The sequence below is a fragment of the Platichthys flesus genome, chromosome 4, assembly GCF_949316205.1.
Source record: "Platichthys flesus chromosome 4, fPlaFle2.1, whole genome shotgun sequence".
NCBI lineage: Eukaryota > Metazoa > Chordata > Actinopteri > Pleuronectiformes > Pleuronectidae > Platichthys > Platichthys flesus.
This window is the reverse complement of record NC_084948.1, coordinates 13,317,318-13,328,539: the sequence shown is the minus strand read 5'-3', so window position 1 is coordinate 13,328,539 and position 11,222 is coordinate 13,317,318. Positions and strand designations below refer to the sequence as shown.

The 11,222-nt window shown below is 42.6% G+C and overlaps 1 protein-coding gene across 1 annotated transcript in view; it reads left to right on the top strand.

Moving 5' to 3' along the window:
• The first annotated feature begins 4,795 nt into the window (after window positions 1-4,795).
• Window positions 4,796-11,222, top strand: part of clpb (ClpB family mitochondrial disaggregase) — a 34,545-nt gene continuing 28,118 nt past the window's right edge. The window contains exons 1-3 of the mRNA XM_062386376.1: window positions 4,796-5,435; window positions 6,077-6,128; window positions 8,491-8,577. Coding sequence (XP_062242360.1) covers window positions 4,988-5,435; window positions 6,077-6,128; window positions 8,491-8,577 — 587 coding nt within the window. The 5' untranslated portion in view covers window positions 4,796-4,987. The remainder of the gene's footprint in view (window positions 5,436-6,076; window positions 6,129-8,490; window positions 8,578-11,222) is intronic.

The following is an 11,222-nucleotide window of genomic DNA, read 5'->3' as shown; positions in this document are numbered from 1 at the left end:
CGATACAATACAATACAATACAATACAATACGATATAATACGATGCGATATGACCCAATTTGATGACATTATACAAAACAATACCTTTCAGGCTTTCAGGCCTTTGTTATGTTTTTTTTTTATATGGACATGAACCTATGAGCCTGAAATAAAACAAAACTATATAAACTATATATTTGATACAGTACAATGCAATTTGATAAGTGTAAGCTTCATGTTTGTGGCCAGCAATGCCCCCACCTCTCATGCTGTGCTGAGGGATTCTTTGTATAATTTTATGTTTGATTAACTGAGTCAAAAACTGTGATCATACAACAGCCTTAACTGAAACAACACTAAGTGAAGGTGAGTGTGTGTCACTTGCTGGAAACAGTATGTTTCTCAAACATGCCTTTTTGGAGGACATGCTGTTCAGTGGCTAATACAGGAAATTCCGCAGTTTCCTGCAGGACCTGAACGTACCCCGCGCTACCCCAGCATGCAGACAAACCTGTCAGTAAAGTAGTTCGTTCACGGAGCAGCGGGGGCGCGCCTGGCTGCAGTTGGCTGACGTGTAGAGTCACTGGGAGTCCCCCCCCCCCCCACCCACCCCCCTCTCTCTCTCTGTGTCATGCTTCGTGGTGAAGCACACAATGATGCAGTATTTTTGAAAGTGCACTAACCTCTGTGTTGTATCTCCTCACTGCAGGCTGTCTCTCTCCATCCTTTCTCTCTCAGTCTCACTCTTTCATCGGTCTCCCCCTTCACCTTCAACATGTTTAAGATCTATGGGTGTTTTTGTGACATCTTCAGGGCCAAAATCATCTGAAGGGCACTATAACATTTAGTTCTTAGGATCACATGTGTACATCTACCTGCTAATTCCACAAATGTTTCTCTCTCTCTCTGTCTAATTGTGGAATGCAAATCTCGCCTATCTTTAATCTGATCAAGTTCACACTCGGCATGCGTGTTGCAAATTCCTCGAGAAAGAGCAATGCATACATTATTAATAAAAGCTTAGACGACCAGCGCTGTCAGTAGCTGTCAGTGGGGGTTGGGGCGGTGAAGAGTCTGTCTGCAGTTGAACCGGTCTTCCTCCTAAACTATAGTACTTGTCAGCAATTGGGTCAAAGAGCGTGTCAAACAGCTTATATATAAACCACACACGGGAACAGTAGTAAAGCACATTCTGTTCAATTCAATGAAGAACATTGTTTATAAAATCTTCATTGCAGATAAACCAGGTAGGATGAATGTTCACGTCACTCTGCACCATAGACTTAATAAAAAGCTCTCCAAACAATGACCAGCTCACAAACAATAAAAAGTGACACACTGTTGTAGAACTGTTTGAGGTAGACTTACTAATGGCAAGGAATTATTCTGAAAGCAAGCAGCCCATTCCAAACAGGCATGACTGGGAGCACTAAATTCTGAAATAGTCTAAACAAGAATTGGCAGTTTTTTGTGCTGTTAAGTTTCATTCATGGAAACATTAACCACGATCGCCAACCTAACATGGTGGTCAGCTATTATGAACATACACATAATGACCTGTGCATCATTGTCAGAGTATAACTGTCATTACTTGGGTATGATTTCATGGAGTAAATTAACCTAAATGTTATCGAAACTGTCTTATCATCAGTGAAGTCAGTGTGGTGCAATGCAATGATCTTCTCATCGATACTCCAGGTTTTCAACAACAGACCTCGACCTTTGACCTCCTGGCACAGTCATGTGAGAAGGGAATTTGGTCACCTGGATGAGCTGAGCATGAGTTTAATGGGAAAACGAGATCCGCTCACGACTAGTTCCAGCTGTGAGTCGAATGTCTGCTGTGGAAATAAAAAACAGCTCTGTGATCGGAGTCATCTGAACACTATAAAGAACCAAGAGTGAAGAAAACTTTTATAGCATAATTAACATAAGTGAGATACATCTTAACAAATTTAAAATGCAAAAAGGACACATTTTTCACATGGAAAGAAAAGGAGAGTTGCTGTGTGATCATCAGACAAAAATACCAGTCAAATCCAAAACATGTCGAAAGCTATCTCCCACAGTCCAAAGACATGATGATTAGATAATGGGAGGCTCTAAATTGAGAGTGAATGATTTTGTCTCTTCGGCCCTGTGATATGCTGGTGATCTGTCCAGGGGGGAGTAATCAATTGTGCTGACATGCAACACAAGTAAAAACCACTGAACAGACGATTTCTGTGGGATGTCTTGACATGTCACCAACTTCAACTGAATTCTGTTTAACTGAACCGGTTCCAGTTCCTCTGTTACTGAGTTTCCACTGGTGCATCGTGCAGGGACACTTTGTTAAAGACACCAGTTTCCCCTTTATGTTGGATCAGTCTGTGAACCGTGCAGCGGACTGTCTCAAGACACAGCTTGCATTGTTGAGGAGCACATAACCATGACAGATCTTTGTTTCGTAACAAAACACTTTGGGAACAGACACGGGCCCGCACATATCGACAGGCTGGTGTGGGTGACTCCAGCTGTATTTGTTGGAAGAGAAAGAGAGGGAATGTAATGTATCGTCAGGGATCCACAATATCAGACCCACGCTCATACTCCTGGAGCATTTAGAGAGAGAGGACTGGTGAAGGTGCCAGTGGATTTATGGTGGGGGAGCGTGTTGTCCTCTATGAATCATGTATGGTGAGTGCACAATGAGCATGCTGCTTGCACACCACACATCCGCCTAATAAATTACAGCCCTGCTCCACAGAGGGAGGCCCCAGTCCTCGACACAAGGGTTCTGCTTCGATTGAATTTCAATCACAACAAAATAATATTTAGACAACATTCTTTCCTTGATCCTTCTGTGTCTCAGGTCTGCGGTTGTCTAATGTGGGGCCCATGGCACACTTATGATACATTGTTATTCTGTGTCGACACTGGGAAAATATTTGTATACATAATTGATATCTCTTACTAAGACATTTCTATTATGTGGTTTTCTAACATAAGTTGAAGTGTAAAAAGAGACATACATGTATCCCACATTAAAGAGACTTTCTTTATGTAAATAATATATATATAATTGCTTTAAAACATGTATATACCATCTGCATCATGGAAAAAGGTCGTTTCAAAATTCAGTTTCACTGCAAATTTCAAAACCTTAAAGTATTATGCGGTATATCAAGTATTCTGTGCAGGAAGTATTACATTCATGCAACATTCCACCTTTGCTATGTGAGGCAGACAATTCCTGCTTTGTAGGTATGTGTGTGTCTTTCACTAGAACAGAAAAACTAGTACAAACAAACAAAAGACTCACTTCTATTCAAATGTGTTTACATCATGGAGAGCGGCAGGAAAAACTATTATGTCAAATAGCATATAGAACTTTTACTGCTTCCGAAGCTGAAAAATGTTCAGTGTTCATATATTCAATCATTACTAATGAAAGAGGAAGCAACGTTTAGAAAATAACAAGTCAAATTTGAATTTCAGTGAAATGAACGTCAGCATGATAGCGTCAGCAAACTCCTCTTTGTTTATTTTCCCGACATAAATCATAATTATTCTGCACAGTTTCCCCCTGGTCATCATGGTCACCTCCCCCTACAGCGCCTCATGTCACCAGTATGAGAGCCACTGATCTACACAGTAACAAGGCTCACATGAGAGAGGGGAAGGAGACTGATTCCGGCCTATTTGAAGCATTTAAATGAACTAAGAGGAATGTGAAGCATTTGACTTGGAAAACCTACAATAATGATGCAGAAGAGAAAGTGGGACCAACCAGGTTACATAGCTTGCATAGAGTTCTATATTTAGCTTCTGCTGTTTGGAAGTGAGCCTAAAGTTGCCCAGTTGTAAATAATGAGGCCCAAATATCCGAAACAAAAGTGGGCATTGTTTTTGGCAACCATGTGTCGCTATGAGCATGGTGTAATCTGGATCTGGACCCTAAAGTGGGCCATGTGGTAAATGGTGAATTTGGCCACAATAGCACAAAACTAATGTGGTTTGTCTGGTTGATATGCACTGAGGGCCTCCTAGTGGCCCAGAGCTGGCACACAGAGGTTGACCGCTCAAGTGCCGTCACTCCAGGCGGTTTGTGTGTTTCCTGTTTCCTGATTAAAAGGGGAATCTCCAAATCATGTGTGAAATCCACTAGTGGAATCAAAGAGACTCCCTGACTGGACTGGTTTGGTGCAGGAGAAACCACACCAGAAGAGTGCGTTGACGCCACCTGGCGGCCACAGTGGTTCTGACAACGGGCAGGCTCCAACAGCTTGTCTCATCACATTTTGGTTAGAGTGACTGTCCCATTGATAACATGGGAACACGAAGGCACCAGAAAAACAAAACAAATGGTTCCCCATCGGAATCCAAAGGGAAACAAAAGAGGAACACAAAGGCTAGTTAACTGTAAAGAGACATCACCTCTTGTTTCATTCGTTTGAATGGGACTGTTACACTCTACCGATGTTTTATATTGTTGTTATTGATCCAAATTGGCATATAACACAGTTTAAAATCATCTTTTCGATGAAACTGTTATTTTAGGCAAGAACTTTCAAAACCATCCGTTAGAACAGGTCGTGACGCATGCGCACACAAGGACCGACTTCATGCTTAATGAAACCTTTTTTTCTTGAGGCTCCTTCTCCATCATCGTGCCTCTTTGCAGACATGACCCACTTTAAGCAAACCAGCAGGTGTTGAACACCTGAGAGAGCTGTAGCTGGTTCAGGCGAACACGGAAGTACGTGTACGATGCACCTCTAGCCACAGTGGCTGAACCGTGTAGCTGCTGCCGAGTTGAACCACATTTCCCAGAATGCAGCGCGCGTACTGGTGTCATCCTCGCTTGTGAAGCGCTTGTTTTGGTTCTGCGGACTGTGACTCCCCGCCTGTCACCCTCACCGGGCTTATAGCTGAACTGACGCGGCTGTAGAGCGTCCTCTGTCCCCGGGAACCACTGCCGCATCGACGGCTTCACCTCCCCTGGTTTGCCGGTGAGTGTATCGCCATGTTATCGTCCGTCCCCACCAGGCTCATCATTCGAAGGTCGCGCAGCTTGTCACCGTGCAGCCGCGTGCTCCAGACCAGCGCGAGCGGCGGCGCGTGTCAGGGCGTCCGCGAGACACCGGCGGAGTCGAACCGGAACCCGATCGTCTCCACGTCGCGCGTGTCCAGAAGGGGGATTTTAACCGAGGACCCCGCCGCGACCAGCGTCAACCCCACGGTGCAGTACCACCACCTCGCCCCTAGGTGGCTGTCCAGCCTGGAGAACCGCCGCAGCTCCTGGGCGGACCTGGCCAGCAGGGGGCGAAACAACAGCCGCTACTGGGAGGAGAGCGGCGGAGGTCAGGGCCGGGGCTCAGGGGGAGGAAGCGGCCGGACAGGAGCGGCCTCTGTCGGCGTGCTCTCTGCTGCAGCCGTGGCCTTCTGCCTGAAGAAAGACTCTGATGACAAAGGTAGAGACACAATCAGCTGAAAAAAAAACAACAAAAAAACTACTGCTTAATGTTATTGTTGTGCATTTTAATAATAAACTCTTGAGTCTTGACATTGTACAGTCATAGAATAAACACACTTTTCTATTATTAAGTCACTCATTATTTTTGTAAAGACAAGTTTGGTGATAGTCAGAGTTAATTAATACTGTGGAGCCAGACAGAAAATAATATTTGAGGGCTGATGCTTATATTAGGAGGTAAAAACTGATATATAGGCAAATATATATATAAAAATATTGGCGATAGTGTCTAAGATGTCATTATGAAACCCTATGAAAAGAACTGTGAGAGACTTAAAACGGTCTAATCATGACCTTTATAATAATGAATGATGAATAACAAGAAAACATAAATACAACAACTTACAAACAACTTGAATTAAGAAAATTAACACACATTTACATCTTTTCTCCATTGTTTATTATGTAAAATAAACATTTTCAGATCAGTAAACACTAACGCCCATACGATTGGAATCAGAAACGCTCCCATCGACTGATCTTTTTTGTGGTTGAACCGACAAATCAGTCTGGCTCTAATTTTCCTCTTTCTCCTTGTGTAATATTTTTTGTATCTGTTTCTCTTTTTGCACCATCAAGGTGATACTCTTTTGGAGGCAGCGAGGACCAATCAATCTGAAGAAGTGACCAGGTATTAGACTTCTTGTGTTTATCACATGTTTTTCTACTATTTCACAGACATGTATATACAACAACACCTTCCATCAAATCATTCAAGGACAGCTGCAAGTACTACCCTTATTTTTCATACAATATAAAATAACTCCAGTGTCCCAGCCCAAGTCATCTTCCTGAGCAGTTTTTCTAGAATAGTCAGGAACATGTGGTTTTGGAAACACCCATTATCACCTGTAGTCCCACCACTAACCACTAGGTGGAAGAAGAGCATCGTCTGTGTGTGTATTTGTCTGAGTAGGTGGTGTTTGTAGGATGGAAGTTCACACTACACACCACTCAACACATTTTTACCACATAGACTTGAGTTAACTTTTGTTTGCATAACATTTATCTTTTTAGATTCACAAATCCGATAATGTAAACACATGCAATTAGTTTAATCTGAAACACGTCGTGTGTGTGTGTGTGTGTGTGTGTGTGTGTGTGTGTGTGTGTGTGTGTGTGTGTGTGTGTGTGTGTGTGTGTGTGTGTGTGTGTGTGTGTGTGTGTGTGTGTGTGTGTGTGTGTGTGTGTGTGTGTGTGTGTGTGTGTGTGAGAGAGATACAGCAATGCACCATGCTTGTAGAACTTTTTGGTCCCATCTGTCTCGTTGATCATATTTCATAACAAAGGGATAATGGGACCCTGCAACACCTCTAGAACTTTGTTGTGGAAATTACTGAGCAAAATATTAAAGCATCTACTACGTCCTATTTACCTTTGGATATGTTTACAGACATGTTTACAGACATCACTCTTTATGTTGACATGTGGTTTGATTTCCCATTAATTTCGCTGTTCGACCCAGATATAAATCAGATTAATGTGTACAATCTATTTTAACTGTATCAAATTGATGATTGTTATTGTGTGAAATTTGTGGTGTTGTATATCGGCATCCAAATCCATGTACTTGAGTATGTGCATACAAGTGTGAATCCATGTGTGTCTCCATTTGTGGGCTTGTGTTACCTGTGGCCATGTGGCAGATGGTGTAGGTGAGAGTTCCAGTCAGCAGGTCACAGATGTGTTAAGTGCTTTGGTTTGAGTTTATAGAAGTGGTGGTGTGTCAGGGTGTGTCTGCTGAGTGGCACGAGAGAAAGGGGAGAGCTCTGTTAAAAAAAAAAATCCTCAAAGATGGTATCTGTCACTTAAAGTGTTTATCACAGTGTTCATTTTTCCGTTAAGTGGTTTTAATGAGTTATTTCATGCAAAAAGAACGAGGAGAAATATCATGACAGCTGTGACTGGCTCGTGATTGGTCGAGTGTGTGTATTGATGGGACTTCGCTTCCATGGCGCCATCTCCTGATTGCTTCTGCCAAATCTCTGCCTCCAAATACAAAAGATGGCAGCGTTCGTAGCCAGGGTAATTTAACTTCATTTCTGGATAGTGGGTGGAAGTGGAGATGTGTCGTCCATCTTTATAAACAGTCTATGGGTGAAACCTTCCTTACGGCCCTGATGTCTATTTCCTCCAGTGTTTTAGCAGTAGTGTGTGACAGTGTTCAGTTTTTCATTTTGTGCAAGGTCTGATGTGACAGTTAGATCCAACATTTAAAACATACAGAAAATGGAACCAGCTATGTTAGTTACTTAATTGCAAGTCCACCTTAAGAAGCAGCAGAGAACTGTTTCCCTCATCGTGGAGCACAGTTCATCTACAATTCTGTTCTATTCAGTCATGTGTTTGCTATCTAGAAGAACGTGAAGAAGAAACCAATACTGCACCCTGAGAAATTTGGATGTAGCTGTAGTGGTGATCCATTTCCTCATAACAAACTCTGATACAGTACAGAGCCACAGAGCATCAGAGTTGAGTGCAGACCAGGCTGAGGCCACCATGTTGACTGTAAACACTCACACACAGTGTCTGCCGGCTCAGCACAGGAGACGACAGACGGATCCCTCACACACACACACAGGCACACGCAGGGCTGAGCTGCCCCAGTACCTGATGTCATACCCTCAGGGAGAGAAAACCCGACACACACCTGGCTTACACCGCAGACATTAACTGGTCAAAGAGCAAGTGTGTGTCTTCAGATAAAGACAAAGACAATGTGTGTGCGTTCATAATGTTGTGTCTAACAAGGCAGGTCCATGATAGTTAAGCAGCTTTAAATCCTTTTCGTATGTATTCATTCCCTTTCGAGTAAAGAATAATAGTTTTTCTAGCATCATTATATCTCTGTATGTGCTAAGAGGCAAACATAACACTATACTAATACTGTTTTAGTATTATATAGAAGCATGTGTCTGATTTCATCTGCTAAATCTTGATTATTGAAATGTTTAAATCCGAATCCCTTTCTGTTTCTTCCCCCCCCCCCCCAGGCTGTTAAAGGAAGGCGTTGACCCAAATTGCCGCCACCGTCTCGGTTGGACCGCTCTCATGGTGGCAGCCATGAACCGACAGCATGGGTCAGTGTGTGTGTTTTACAGTTCGCCCTCCTGGATGAGCAGATGTGTTTTGGTATCCTGCAGCTGTCTGCATGACTTAGCTGTGGAGCATATGTCATCCACGTCCCTGCTCCAGTTGTTACAGTAGTTCTTCAGAAGTGCAAAGTGTGACTTTCAGACTGACAGACGGTCTTTACCCATTCCCCCTTCTCTCTGCCCCAACAAATTAAATTAGCCTCCTGGCCCCCAGAACACACACAACAGAGAGAGGGGCCGAGGTTAAGGCTGGGCCAAATCCAATTTACCCCTTTTTTTTTTCTCCATCAGGACTCTGGTCACTTGTTTTGTTTAAGGGCCTCACAAGCCTCATGAGAACATGAAATTTGAATATGAAAATAGCGTAAAATGAGCTTACTTTAAATCCTTGGGTAACGGCTTCTGTGTCCTCGAGTTTTTAACATAGGGTGAATTCATGCCTCAAAACTGCCAACATCTTAATGCACTAGTGTCCTCTAATGCTTTGATATTTATATAAGGTTATAAGTATTGAATCAATGAACTGATTCTTCAGTTAACATTGGACATTTGTTTTGATAATTTCTTTCAGACATTTTTCAACAAATCTATCAAACAGCCCCTTAAATGTGAAAACATGGTTCTTTTAAATTAAGGAAATTGTAATGTCTTTGGATTTTTGATTAAAGGAGTGATATGTACTTAGGGCCCTCTCAAAGTTTCTCTTCCATTTTATAGTCAAAAATCAATCATACATTCTAAGATGAATCATTAATGAATATTATTGTTAGCTAATCCTAAACATCATCATATATATATATATATATATATATGATGATGTTTAGATGTGTATATATATATATCATATATATATATGATATATATATATGATCATATATATATATATATATATATATATATATATATATACATATATACATATATACGATACGAATGCTTGAAACCTTTCAGACAGTAGTATTTTCCTTTTTTGTGTCATGAGTGGCTGCCGGTTTGAAACAGGAATTTTATTGTTTGTAATGATAAGATTTGTTTGCATGAGTGTTTTTTTATACAAATTCGTGTGTGTGTGTGTGTGTGTGTGTGTGTGTGTGTGTGTGTGTGTGTGTGTGTGTGTGTGTGTGTGTGTGTGTGTGTGTGTGTGTGTGTGTGTGTGTGTGTGTGTGTGTGTGTGTGTGTGTGTGTGTGTGTGTGTGTGTGTGTGTGTGTGTGTGTGTGTGTGTGTGTGTGTGTGATGAGTGCTATAACTCAGCGAGGCAGTGACACTCCTCTGTGTTTAATCCTGTCCTCCAACCCCCCAATGAGCCGTCACTGCTGCAGGGAAGACAGAACATCGGTTCACACACATCACTCACACACACACATACACACACACATTCATATCCACTCACAAAACATCCACACACACACACAAAGGAGGATGCATGTGTGAATACATGCATAAACACACGCACAAACAAGGCGAGTTCATTCTAAATATCTTACAGGCCAACTGTCTATTACTCAGCCACACACAACTTTATTTGCTGCCGTTAAGTGAAAACACAGTGAGCATTACTCATGAGAAAGGTCTAGCCCGTAGCTACAGTGTCAGTATGGATCCCAGTGTTGAATTATTTCACCCCCTCCCTCACTGTGTATTTATATTTTACTGGACCAGAAGTGATCACTGGGTTTCAGGAGACAGTGGCTGTGTTTCAAGATTTGACCACATTGTCCTTTCAGTGGAAAGTGTAGCTTTCAACTGTTTCTCTGTGTAGCGTCCACCAGGAAGCGCCTCTCGTGTTCAGGGGTCGAGGTGATGCTGGATGAGGGAATCAGGGGTGGAGTAGAGGGGTAAGAGTTGAGGCTGAGACATCGAGGGGGTGTGTGTTTGCTGAGCTTTGATGTGCGGCTAAATCAGGGAGGCGCAGGGCCTGGCTCAATGTTTGCACTCTTTAACACACAATACCCATCTCCATCTTTCTTTCTCTCCCTCCGTCCCTCCCTCGCCGCATTCACGTGCACAATGAGCGCTCAGCCGAGTGAGACGCCTGTTGACCGTTCCGACCTGTCGGCCGAGCGACTTGATGGGGAGGGAGGGAGAGCGGAGGGACGATGGAACGAAAGGATGAGTGGCTCGTCGGGAAGGAGAGGGAGAGAATAGTTGAGCTGTGGAGAGAGAGTGATGTGGAGTGGGATTATGGGTTTGGGACTGGGATTAGCTCAACTGAATAGAAGTGAAAGCGCTCCCCTGTGAAATATTATCATCTTTTAGTCACTGAATCACTTGCTGTATGTGTTATCATTGATTCTTACATGTATTCCTCTCAGTTCTCTATAAATACATATTCCCTCTGGTGGCCACAAATCCACATATGAGGTTTAGTGCAATGATTTTTCTACATGTGCACATCACTGCAGTTTTCTAAAACAGTATCAATCATGTGAACACAGACCTGGAAATGATGTGAGCTCACATTCTCTCACAGCAACAATCCAGAGCTGAAAGTTGGACATGGACTTTGCTCTGCCAATTGAACAGAGAAACAGTGGTAGGGTTTATTGGTGTTAAACTGAATAATTAAATGGAATTCAATTAAATGACTACTCGGATTTCCATGAAACTTGATGGAGAGATGGGATATGAC